Consider the following 12,976-nt stretch of genomic DNA (forward strand, 5'->3'; position numbering starts at 1 on the left):
TTCATTGTACGTTAATAGATCTCATGCATATTCATTGGGGGAAATCCTGAAACCCATCCCGTTTGTTTGCAGGATATCTACCGTCCTCTTGTTCCATATTAGTGGAGTTCCCATTGATCTGCTCGCCTCACTCATTGCTCCCTTTTCCAGATCATTACTGCATTTCAAAAACAGCAACAACCCCAGAACAGAGCCCTGAAGCATTTCGCTACCTCTTTTCAATGAGAAAAACACAATCCCATTCTTTTTCTTATCCTTGAACCAGTTAGCAGTACGCAGCCACCTATCATCAAATACAACCTGAAAATCCACATGCATTACAAATCAACCAGCTCATCTTTGGCCACATTTCTTCCCAACTTTAAAAAAATGCCTAAAGATCAGAAAGGCAAAGACTTCCCTTTCCTAAATCCTCGCCGGCTCTTCCCCCATTACTCCCAATTCAACCCTGTGCCCGATAACCTTTTTAAAAGCAACTTGCACCACACAAATCTCGGGGATAGTGCCCGACTTGAATGCTGGCTGCCATCTTGTGCAAACGATGCCGAGCTCATCGAGGAAGCCCCCGATGCTCAGAAGACCCCACTACTTCAAAAAGCAAATAGAAAGATACATTTGGAGGAGCAACTCCAGTTAAGGCATGTTTCCTTCTGGATTCCCATTTCTGAATGCTGGGAATATTTTATAAAGGCATCATAGCTGAAAATGGTGGCAACAGTTACGTGAAGATAGTCTGGTCTGCAAAGGTAACGACAATAATGGATGATGCTAAATTTTCTATCCTCATTCAACCCAGTTTGTGCTGTGGTGGCTCTATGCTACGTCCTCTGCAGGTCTGGTGAGAAAGGCCCAGGGGTAGATGGTCCATCCATGTTAGACAAGGTCAGAGAACTGTGGTTATTTAATACCGATGGAAACTGAAAAACATAAGAACAAAAACAGGCTTTCAAATCTCTCCTCCTCACACACAGCACTTGGACATTTCAGATAAGACTAAGGGCTAATCGTTAAGACCATGCGAGTCGCTGTTGGACAATTTTTTGGCCTACTCTGGAACAGCGATTGATGCTCCAACAAGTTTGAATGCAAAAGATTTGCATGGAGATTCGCCGCAATCACATCCAATCGGTCACTGTGAGAGCGACTTTGACACAAGCACTGAGCCAGTTTGGGGAAGCCCGAACAGCTGAGCAGCAGGAGAAGCCCCAAAGCAGCCTCCTGCCCCTCAGCTGTTAGGGCTTTTTTAATGGCACAGATATTGTGCGTGTGTTACACAAGCACAATATCTGTCCCATTAAAAAAAGGCATCCTGCCGAATAACCCCAGTATCAAAAAATTGGCAATAGGGCTGCCCACTCCCTCCTGCCACCGCAAACCTCCACTGCACTGATCCCCCCATGCAAGTACCCCCTCCCCCGAACTGAACCCTCTCCTCTCCTTCCCCAAAAATCAGCAGGAGGGCTGCCCACTCCCTCCTGCCGCCATGAACTAACCCCCCCCCCCAACAACCCCTCTACTCCCCACTGGATGCCCCCTGGCCCCCTCGAACCTTCCCTGCACCTCAAAACTACTCCCTCCTACTCGCAGGCCCATCACTCCAAAATGGCAGGGCTTTCCCCTTCCCTGTGCATCCTGGGATGCAAGGGGAGGGGCCCAAGGCCCTGATTGGCCCAGATGCCTAAGGCCCCCCCCCACCTGCTGATTATTTATTTTTTTTAGGAAGTGGAGGGGAAGGGTCAGGTGCGGGGGCATTGCAGGGTGGGGGGGGTCAGTGCAGTGGGTAGGTTGGTTTGTGGTGATAGGAGGGAGGGGGCATCCCTCCTGCCAGTTTTTGGGGAAGGGGAGGGATCAGTTCAGGGGGTTCTTGCGGGGAGGGGAGGGTGTCATTGCAGGGGAGATTTACGGTGGCTGGAGGGATGCTGATTTTTAGATACTGGGGTTGCTCATTTGGGGGGGGGGAGGCATTGGCACAGCACAGCATGGCATTTTTTTTTTAATGTGCATAACATAGAAAAAAATGAAAACCACTATACAGACAGACTTTTTGGGTGTTCTGGGTCAGTAATACCGATCTGATCCCGGCATGCAAGATTAAGGCATTGATCAGATGCCTGGTTTTAAGATTAATTACCACATTTGCATGCCAGAATCAGAGAATGTACGACCACACAGAAAACCATGCGGTGAGCCATTTTGTGCATAAGGTCAGCAAATCCGATTGGTCGTTAAACCAATCCATCAGTAGACGATCGGAGACTTTGTTACATCTAGCCCTCAGATGAAAATTTTGAAAAGCAGTGTGTTCTAAAAACGACCCACCAAATGATTATACAAGATTAGGAAGGGTTAATTTATTTGTTAAACTTAACAAAAATCCTGCAGGGACAGTACTTAATACAACAGAAGATTGTTGCACTGAATGAACTAATTACTTTCAGTGCAAACGGCAGACAAGCGTTCCCAATTTCAGTCTGCACAAAATGAAATGAGAATTTTCACCACACATAGTTTTTAATGGTACTCTAAGCCACTATGTTTTCATAAAACCTCCTGTGAGCTCAGGCAGACAGCAAACACTGTTTAACAGCCAGACCTCCTAATCATCATCCATCTTTTGCACAGTGGCATATTCTGACAGTCCTGAAAAAACACATATTAGACTTTTACATCAATCAGGGACAGAGGAAGCAAGAGGGTAAGTGCTCTCTCATGCAAGCAGAGCGCACCAGTCTGTTAGAAGCAGATAATGAGGACTGCTTCTACTATATCAGAAAAGATAGGAAGATGCAAAATGATTTTAAAAAAATTCTAGTATTGCAGTTTGCATTCTTCCCGATACCTCCGGTGTTTGTAACTAAATGCTGCGGTCAAACTGTCGCAGAGTGTTTTGCTCATACAGCTTTAAAAAAGAAGGTATAAAATGGGATGTGTTGACACCTGCATAAAACCTGCTAAACACACATACTATTAACCCTATGCCAACATACCTGGAAAAGGGTGTTGGCACCTTGCAGCCTGGCCGGGCTCAGTGGAGCAAAAGGACTGAGGGTGCTCCAAAAATGGATACTGGAGAACAGAGGACTTGGGGTCAGCAAGATTGGGGTCTGAAAGAGAGATCAATTAAGATTTTACAATTCAAAGAGCCCTGGAGACCAACTGTGATGTCAGCTCTTAGAATGCTCTTCTGTCTTTACAGTAACAGATTAAATTGCCACGCCACTCGGGAATGCCTACGGGGCTCACACAATAGAGGTTTGGACTAGAATATGAGGTAGTGTAGACACCTGCAAGCAATTACTTATACTGTGATACATTCATATTATGAATTCTTGCCATCCATGGCCTAAAGGCACCCTCCACATCCACTGTTGGTAAGATTATAAATCTTTACCTAACAGTACACAGAAGGTCATGCCTAGTTTCTGCTACATTCAGCATCATTTCTGCTCAGATCCTTCATCCAGCCCGTCCTTAAAGCTGCAGAAAATTGTGCATCAGGGAGAAAGAGAGAAAACGGAATGAACAAAACAAACCTGAGAGAAAAGAGCGGGTGTCAGAGACGCAGTAGGCAAGGATGGGCTCAAAATCCCCAGAGGGCTTGGATCACTGCCAGTAAACACAAGAGTAGGGGTCAGCTGTAGCCCAATGGGCTTCTTGGATCTAGATGTTGGATTTGTCCTGTCTATCATGTACTGCTGATCTGGTTCTGGATCCTGGGTCTCTGAAGCCAGGCTCTCAGCCTCTTCCAGCTGTTGAGAAGCAGACTCGGTCTCCGTGTCACTGACTAGCTCAGGGTTAGAGCTCAGCGCTGGAGAAGGTGACCTAGAGGGAATTTGCACGGTGGGAGGAGAGACAGAGGGAATGGGAGAAGCAGCAGTAAAGGTGGTGGTTATATCTGGCATCAAATGTGTTTCTGAAGCAGCCAGTCTGGTTGGAACCAGCATTTCCAGAATATGCAGAGGTTCATTGGAGGCCATGGACTGGGACAGAGCAGGTGAAACAGTAAAAGCTCGCGCTAACTCTGGCTTCCTGGAAAGTGGAGTCCCAAATTTTATCACAGAGAGTGTTTGATTCACAGCACTTCTTTTCTCTGCTGGATTCTCAATCTTGATGGACTTGACAGGTTTTATGCTGGAGTTGTTCAGCGAATTCAAAGTGAAGGAGGAGTACAGGCCTGAATGAAGATAGTCATTCCGACTCGATGCCCTTGGACAGGATATTGGCGATTTTTCTTTCCCATAGCTCTCCTGGTCCTTACCACCATGGCTGATCTCTAGGGCACCCATCTCAGCGTCCCTTTCAACCTGCCCAGCCCCCAGCGACTCCATGTTCAAAATGTCAGGATATGAAACAAACTTGTATACAAACTTCTGTCCGTTCACTTTTTTAAGTATGTTCTACAGGAAAAAACAAAACACAAAAATGATCAATGATTTACCATACTCATTATGCCCTATAAGGCACAAAGTTGCCCTTTATCAGTAAAGCATGTGTAGTTTAAGTTAAAACATAATTGATGCCAAGCTCACAAATGATCATTTTGTAACAATTAACTTGGCTGATCCAGAACCTGCCTTAGGCATACAATTCCTGCGTGGTTAACTATCGATGCACGCTGTACTGCAAATGGAGTTTGAAAACCAAAACTGTACTGCATTACGTGGAGATTAAAGGTCAGGCTAAGGAAAGCCGTCACTCACTAGTTCTCTCACACTTTGTCACCTGTGTCCAAGCAGATGAAATCTTTCAGCTCATGCTTTGTTGCGGAACTTGGCTTTGTTGCATCAGTTCTTTAATAAAATCTGGCCTCTTGTCACCAGGTTGAACATCTAAATCTTTTTTTCCCTTATCAGCAGAGCGCTGTTACTCAATACATGCAAGGTGACGGGGCCAGCCATTAAGTGTTTTTTTCCCAGAACAATCCTGCAGCCTTGCACACACTACATCAGTTACTACTTGGGAGCCTATGAGGAAAATATAAAATACTTTTGTCTTTCCTGAAAATGTTTGGGTATTTTGGTAACACGTAACCTTATATGTTATTGAAGAATCTGTAGATTTTATTTCTTATGTGTTCTGATATTGTTTTTAAAGAGTGATATGTATTGTTATTTCTTTTTGCCTTATGCATGTTTATATGGAAACCGCTGCAACGCCAGGCGGTATACAAAGCTTTTTAAATAAATAAATAAAATCAAGTCCACTCAAAATAAGAGATCCCACTCTGTGCATCGTCTCGCTGTCCTATGTCAGCAGAATCAGAATGCCATAAGATTCAGCCAGGGAAAGGCAAAATATTTATTACCTTTACATAGTAGTATCTCAGTGCTCGGCTCAGTTTATCATAATTCATGCTGGGCTTGTTCTTCCGGACCCCCCAGAGCCGGGCCACCTCCTCTGCCCGCAGCAGTTTGAATTCCCCATCGTTGGACGTCCAAGAAATCAAGTGCTGGTTCTGAGGCTCCTTGAGGAGCTGAAGCAGAAACTGCCACAGGGTGACGGTAGAGTCCATAGCAAGAAGCTGCAATTCAAACGGAGAGGGGGGAGGGGGTCACACACGTCAGCAAACTATCAAAACAGAGGCCCCGATTCACTAAAGTCAGCGATCGTCGCTAAACCTGTTTTCACAGGTTTAGCGACAATCACTGCTACTCACCCGATTCACTAAACGACCCACCGAATATTTTCCGATCTGAACCACCCATGCAAAATAGCCAAGCAATTGATTCACTAACATTTGCTGGGCTATTTTGAATCGTGTTTTACTATCCTAAAACCCTCCCTCTCCAAACCCAAAAAATGGCAGGAAAGATGCCCCCCCCCCCGGCCGAACCGCCCCCCAAACTTAGATATGGCAGGAAGGATGCCCACTCTCTCTTGCCATCGGGACTCCCCCACCGCCGTCGCCCCCCGGCCTAGCTCACCCTCCAGTACCTTTACATCGGGAGCATGAGGGGTGCCTCTCCTGCTCTTCTGGCCAGCTCCTGCGCAATGTCGGCCTTAGGCCCCGCCCTGGTGCATCATATGATACACGGGGAGGGGCCTAAGGCCCTGATTCGCTCGGGCGCCTCGGGCTCCTCCCTGAGGCACCTGAGCCAATCAGGGACTTCCTTAGCCTCCTCCCTAAGGTGGATTAAAAACGGGCTGGAGCAAAGGAAACAGAGAGTGGGGGTAAATGGCCAATACTCGGACTGGAAGAGCGTCACCAGTGGGATACCACAGTGCTCAGCGCTTGGACCCCGTGCTCTTCAACATCTTTATAAATGATCTGGACATTGGTACGACGAGTGAGGTGATTAAATTTGCGGATGATATGAAGTTATTCAGAGTAGTGAAGACACAGGGGGATTGCGAAGATCTGCAACGTGACATAATCGAGGAATGGACATCGACATGGCAGATGAGGTTCAACGTGGATAAGTGTAAAGTGATGCATATCAGTAACAAAAATCTTATGCACGAATACAGGATGTCTGGGGCAGTACTTAGAGAGACATCCAAGGAAAGAGACTTGGGAGTTCTGATTGACAAGTCAATGAAGCCATCTGCACAATGCACGTTAGCGGCGAAAAGGGCGAACAGAATGCTAGGAATGATAAAGAAGGGGATCACGAACAGATCGGAGAAGGTTATCATGCCGCTGTATCGGGCCATGGTGCGCCCTCACCTGGAGTACTGCATCCAGCACTGGTCACCGTACATGAAGAAGGAACGGTACTTCTCGAAAGGGTCCAGAGAAGAGAGACTAAAATGGTTAAGGGGCTGCAGGAGTTGCCGTACAGTGAGAGATTGGAGAAACCGGGCCTCTTTTCCCTTGAAAAGAGGAGACTGAGAGGGGATATGATCAAAACATTCAAAATACTGAAGGGAATAGACTTAGCAGATAAAGACAGATTGTTCACCCTGTCCAAGGGAGAGAGAACGAGAGGGCACTCTCTAAAATTGAAAGGTGATAGATTCCGTAGAAACGTAAGGAAGTTCTTCTTCACCCAGAGAGTGGTAGAAAACTGGAACGCTCTTCCAGAGTCTGTTATAGGGCAAAACACCCTCCAGGGATTCAAGACAAAGTTCCTGCTAAACAGGTGAGGCTGGACTCATTTAGAGCACTGGTCTTTGACCTGGGGGCCGCCGCGTGAGCGGCAATTCTTATGTAAATTTCTGATTGGCTCAGGTGCTTCAGGGAGAAGCCCGAGGCGCCCGAGCCAATCAGGGCCTTAGGTCCTTCCCCGTGCATTATATGATGTACCATGGCGGGGCCTAAGGCCAACATTGCGCAGGAGCTGGCCGGAGGAGCATCCCTTCTGCTCCCAACATAAAGGTACTGGGGGTAGCGTGGGCTGGGCCAGGCAGACGGCAGGTGGGGCCGATGGCAGGAGGAAGTGGGCATCCTTCCTGCCATATTCGCACGGGAGAGGTGGGAGCGTCTGGTGGCAGGAGGGAATGGCCATCTCTCCTACCATTTTTTTGGGTTTGGGGAGGGTGGAGTGCTTTTTTTTTTGTTTATTGGCCAGGTCAGTCCAAGAAACTTTCCCTCCAAAAAATAAAATTTATTGACCAGACTGCCCCATTCTCAATCAGGTCCATGAACCCACTATATAGTATGTAAATACACACTACAGACCTCACATCATACCCTGAAGAAAGCCACAGCATGATGGCTGAAATGTCGGTTCTTTCTACACAGATGTGGCGAGACCCAGAAACCTGCTACAATTCTGGCTTGTTTGTTCCTGTTGCAACTTCTACACAGATGTTATTAAGTTTTTAAATCAATCCCTGCCCCCACCCCAAAAAAAAAAAAAAAAGAAGTTAAAGCCTCCAATAATCAATTAAAACCAGAAACAGAAAACTTTTCAGAATGGAAACTGCACCATTTTGACAATCTTAGTCCCAGATCAAGGTCCAAACCATTCTCTGTTTATTTTCACGTTCCAATTTAATGTCCTGTCAATCATTGAGAAAGCTGGTCAGCTCCCTAATCAATTTACTGGAAATAATAACATTAAAAAAAAAAAAATAAAACAGTCCTTTGCTCCATTAAATTATAAATGTTCCGCTGAAGTGCAATGACAATGATTTTAAAACCCCTTTTTGTATTTTAAAGGGTCAATGTGTCTCTTGATTAAGAAATGTCAGTTCAGAAGTTAGAGGGAAATTCATCAAACCTTTCTCACCCTTTCCACTCCTACTCTAACCGCCTGGACATTCTGGTGATTCTGCCTGTGGTTTCCTGCTGGGAAAACGGTCTTTATTGTGCATCTACAGAGTAGTGCTGCCTGATTCGTGATTCGACGATTCACTTCAGGTGAATCGATTCGAATTGAACTCACCGATTCACCGGCCCCCTTGCTAGAGACCCGTTCGGGCTTTCCCTCTGCCACCGAAATACTTCCATCTAATGTAACTTCTGGTTTTGCGAAACTGGAAGTTACATCAGAAGCAAGGACTCCGGTGGCAGAGGGAAAGCGACAGCAACAAGGTGATTTTTAATTGGTTGGCATTAGATAGATGCCCGTGCCTCATCTTCCTGCATGCACGCTCATGCAAACGTCCCTGATCTGCCACCTGCATGCACCGCTCTTGCTGTGCTGCTGTGACCCTGGGCATTGCCTTAGATTGCGAGCCCACCAGGACAGATGGGGAGAATTGTAAACCGCTTAGATGGGTGACATATCAATACCTAAACCATCATGTTTCTACTAAGTGCCCAGAATATGGTATTTACATTTGCATGCCCAGGATAAGAAAGGCGGACTGCCGTCCCTTGTGATTCTGTGCACCAAGAATTTGTTCCAGAGAGAAAGGTGTGGGCATAAAGTTAGGGAGGACCATTTAGCCCTGATGAATATGCATGAAAGAGATTTGCATCTCATGCAAATCAGACAGCGCGGTGCCCGCCCCGGAGGGCTCTCGCCTCTGCAAAGCCGCCTCGTGCGCGCCAACTCCGGGGCACCGCCTCACCTCTCCGTGCGCTCGGGCCTGGGACTCTCAGCGGGCGGGTCCCCCGGCGCTGCCCATCCTCCTCCGGCCGGGGGCGGGGAGGGACCCGGAGCCCTCTCGGCTCCAGCTGTGCTTGGAGAAGAGGCGTCGAGGAGTTCCGGCGCTTGCGTGCGTCGGCGCTCTATGATGACGTCAGAGTCGCGCGCACGTCGGCGGCCATCGCGGTAGTTTCCTTTTTACAGCCCCCTGTTGCAACTGGAGTCAGTTTGGTGACTCGGGAGGGGGGGGCGGGTTCGGGGCTTAGCGACTTCGGAGGGCAGGTCATTTCCCTTCACACGACGAGCCTCCGAGAGCATTCCCAGGTGATCTAAATGCGCCCAATCGTAGCTCACGTTCCTGCTGCGAGACTTAAAGGAGGGGGGGGGAGGAGACTCCTTCCTGCAGCTGATTGGCCTGGCTGACTTACGTACGACCTATCGGAGAAAGGAGGCGGGGCGTAGCTCACGTTCATGCTGCGAGACTTAAAGTAGAGCCGAGAAAAGGAGGGGGGGGGGAGGAGACTCCTTCCTGCAGCTGATTGGCCTGGCTGACTTACGTACGACCTATCGGAGAAAGGAGGCGGGGCGTAGCTCACGTTCATGCTGCGAGACTTAAAGTAGAGCCGAGAAAAGGAGAGGGGAGGAGACTCCTTCCTGCAGCTGATTGGCCTGGCTGACCTACATACCACCTATCGGAGAAAGGAGGCGTATCCCAAGATCATGCTGCGAGACTTAAAGGAGAGCCACGAAAGGGTGGGGGGAGGTTTGGCAGATTCCTCCCTGCATCTGATTGGTCTGGTTGAAAGGAGGCGGGGCATTCCTGCTCCGAAGAGAGAGAGAGGGAGCCTGGGGAAGCAAAAGAAGGAGAGGGGAAAGGAAGGGAAGGGGTTTTCGATTTCATTCCTAGCACAAGGCACGTGACACCCAGCTGTAGTTATTGCAAGGCAAAAGTAATATATTACATAATGGCTCCCCAATAACCTGAGGCTTTTTTCTTTTGCCATAGTAGGTGTCTGGAGTGACAGTAGTTTTAGCAAATTGTTGAAGTGGAAAGTGTTTAAGTGTTGATTGTCATATCCCAAAGTTAACATATTACAGTTAATAAGTTCAATATAAAACACTTTTTTCTACTTTTGTTGCCCTTCTTTTCCTTATGTATACAGGTGTTTAACTGCACTCTGTTTGCCTTATCTGACCCTAGTTTACAGCCAATAAAGTGCACTGGGTTTTCACTGGGTGGCATGGATTTCATACATATTTTTGTGGACCCACAGATGTAAAAAAAGCCTTGCATAGACTCCACAGCATATTTACATTTAAATCCATAGGGGGGAAAAAAGCTGTCAGCTATCTGATTTCTTATAGTCTTGTCTTTTTCCTGCAGAGCAAAGCAGTATATTATGTTAATATATCAAATAGAATGCAAAGACGTGTGCAGAAGACTGAAGGCTCAGCATAACAGCAGGTCTTTAATGCCAGATTGGAGGAGGCTTAAATTATTTATTATTATTTATTTATATACCACTTATATCCTAAGTGGTTTACATTGAGGTACTTTATCATATCTCCCTATCCTGGAGCAATAAGGGGATTAAGTGACTTGCCCAGGGTCACAAGGAGCAGTTTATTCTTCTGAGGTCACCTTGACGAAACTTCATGTGTGCTTCTTCTCTTAACTGCCAGCACATAAACCCACAACTTTTTTCCCTGAACGAGTCCAAAACAAAACTACTTTGGCTCGGCCCAACATTAGATCATTTACCCACCTCCATCCCATTACCTTCTGGACCCACTCTTCAGCTTGAGTTTTCAAGCAAAGTCCTAGGCATCGTCATAGACTCCTCTCTCTCCTTCAACGATCACCTCAACTCTTTGATAAAAAAAATGCTTCTTTTGCCTTCATATGTTGAGGAAGGTGAGATCCTGCTTTCATCATTCTCACTTTACTGTCCTCATTCAATCTACTATCCTCTCTAGACTGGATTACTGCAATTCCATCTATATAAGCCTTACTAAGAAAAACCTCCATAGACTTCAGCTAATTCAGAACGCCGCGGCTAAGCTTATTTTCGCAAAAAGCAAGTTCGATCATGTCTCCCCACTCTTCTCCAAGCTTCACTGGCTCCCAGTATACTCCAGAGTCCTCTTTAAATGTGCCTGCTTAGCCTTCAAGATCCTACATGGCATCCTTCCTCCCGTTATCCCACTCTTTTGGAATTCCTCAAAACCACACTCCACCAGACCCTCCCAAAAACTGAAACTATCATTCTGCGCTTGTGGAGATGGCGCGGTATACAAACCTAAGGTTTAGTTTAGTTTAGTTCCACAAAGAACATAGGTGGGGGAAAAAAGTAGAACTGATGCTCTGGAATAGCTTAATTATTAAAAGCTGCACGGATGCACATAGGCTGAGCACAGCTGTACTGGCTCTCGGATCTGAATGACTGGAATGCTATTTTGTGCATAAATGTTCATAATGCTAATTTTATGCTTAGAATAATATTCCTCATACTTCAAAACACTTTGTAAAAATATAACATTTGAATAAAATAAAACACAAGCAACAACTGTGTTGTGATAGTCCTCAGTTATTATTACATTACAACCGCTAGTCTACGTATATATGTACTAAAGAGGCAATATGTTTATTATTACACCCTTATTTTAACTAGGCATTCAAGCTTTTGCCTAATAACATCCCTGTGCTCCCTTCTATAAACATAACAAAACTACACGACTTATCTGTGAGTTGCAATAATCAAATGAAATAACAGTGCTCCTAAGTGGTGACCCAGTTTGTAACTTCCTCAGGAGCCAATATTTCATGACGTCTGTACTTTAAGCACTTACTGTCATAAAGGATTATATGTCTAAGGGTGCTTCATTTTTAGATAAGTTTCCCAAGTTTAGTTGAGCAAGCCTGCATTTCAAGACCATATTTGTAAGAAATAACAAGCAGTCAATAATATTCCAGCAGGTAGATGTGTGTGCATACAACTCCTGGAGCTCAGTCCTGTGCACTCTTCCAGCTGCCACTAGTGGAGACCTATGTATGCACACATCTGGTGAGCTTTCCTAGGTTAGCACACAAGTTTTGTGCAGGGTCTGTTTGCATACAGTTTGATCGCTGCATAGGCAAGCAAAGATTTTGTTAACTTTATAACTAGTCGAGAACACATCTTTGCAGTGATAGACCATGAATGGTTTTCTGTATTCTGTATGAAAGTAGTGTACTATCCTATTTTAATGGCGTTCCTTTTTTATTTGATATATTTGATTGTAAACCGCCTTGAATTGTTGCTCTCTCTTCTGTAAGTTAGCCAGTCTGCTGCTGGAAGACACTGCCTATCGTCTTTGACAGATAAACACCATCTCTGCACAGTAGCCCTTAGAAAATCATCCCATGGTCTAGGAAGCTGAAATGGTACCTGCACGTGGATGGTGTCTCCAGAATACGGGATGCACTACCTTGGCCTTCAGCCTCTTCGGAAAGATTGAAGAGAACATTGTGTACTTACCTGCTTCACCCTCTCTCCAGAGCCATTTGGGTGGTACTTGACATCATTTCTACCAACAGGGATGAAGAACACTGGGTACCATTAATAACATCTTTAGGGGGTCCTTTTATTAAAGTGTGCTAACTGATTTAGCGCCTGCTAAATGCTAAGATGCCCATAGGAATATAATGGATGTTTTAGCATTTAGCACGTTAGTCCAGTGATTCCCAACCCTGTCCTGGAGGAACACCAGGCCAATCGGGTTTTCAGGCTAGCCCTAATGAATATGTATGAGAGAGATTTGCATATGATGGAAGTGATAGGCATGCAAATTTGCTTCATGCATATTCATTAGGGCTAGCCTGAAAACCCAATTGGCCTGGTGTTCCTCCAGGACAGGGTTGGGAACCACTGCGTTAGTCCACCTTAATAAAAGGACCCCTTAGTGTAGCTTATTAATTTGTATTCCACCTAAACTACGTAAATAACACTATGTCCACA

General features: G+C 46.0%; 1 protein-coding gene across 2 annotated transcripts; it reads right to left on the reverse strand.

Annotated features, from left to right (window-relative positions):
- Positions 1-9,311, reverse strand: ELK4 (ETS transcription factor ELK4). Of its 2 annotated transcripts, none has more exons than XM_033917394.1 (5): positions 8,962-9,311; positions 5,306-5,521; positions 3,534-4,397; positions 2,988-3,104; positions 1-917 (listed from the first exon to the last, which is right to left on the reverse strand). In XM_033917394.1, exons 2-5 carry the CDS (start codon positions 5,510-5,512, stop codon positions 819-821), a joined length of 1,287 nt encoding a protein of 428 aa, XP_033773285.1. In that variant the 5' UTR covers positions 5,513-5,521; positions 8,962-9,311; the 3' UTR covers positions 1-818. The 2 variants fall into 2 exon arrangements, with proteins under 2 accessions (XP_033773285.1, XP_033773286.1); XM_033917395.1 differs by lacking the exon at positions 8,962-9,311 and adding an exon at positions 8,726-8,951.
- Positions 9,312-12,976: the final 3,665 nt, after the last annotated feature.

This window comes from Geotrypetes seraphini, chromosome 13, assembly GCF_902459505.1.
Source record: "Geotrypetes seraphini chromosome 13, aGeoSer1.1, whole genome shotgun sequence".
Classification (NCBI taxonomy): Eukaryota; Metazoa; Chordata; class Amphibia; order Gymnophiona; family Dermophiidae; genus Geotrypetes; species Geotrypetes seraphini.

Coding starts and splice junctions, on each gene's coding strand:
- ELK4 (XM_033917394.1), bottom strand. CDS start 5,512: ATGGACTCTACCGTCACCCTGTGGCAGTTTCTGCTTCAGCTCCTCAAG. Junction 4,398..5,305: donor TGAGATACTACTATGTAAAG/GTAATAAATATT, acceptor TTTTTCCTGTAG/AACATACTTAAAAAAGTGAA. Junction 918..2,987: donor GTGCCAACACCCTTTTCCAG/GTATGTTGGCAT, acceptor TATGTTTTTCAG/TTTCCATCGGTATTAAATAA.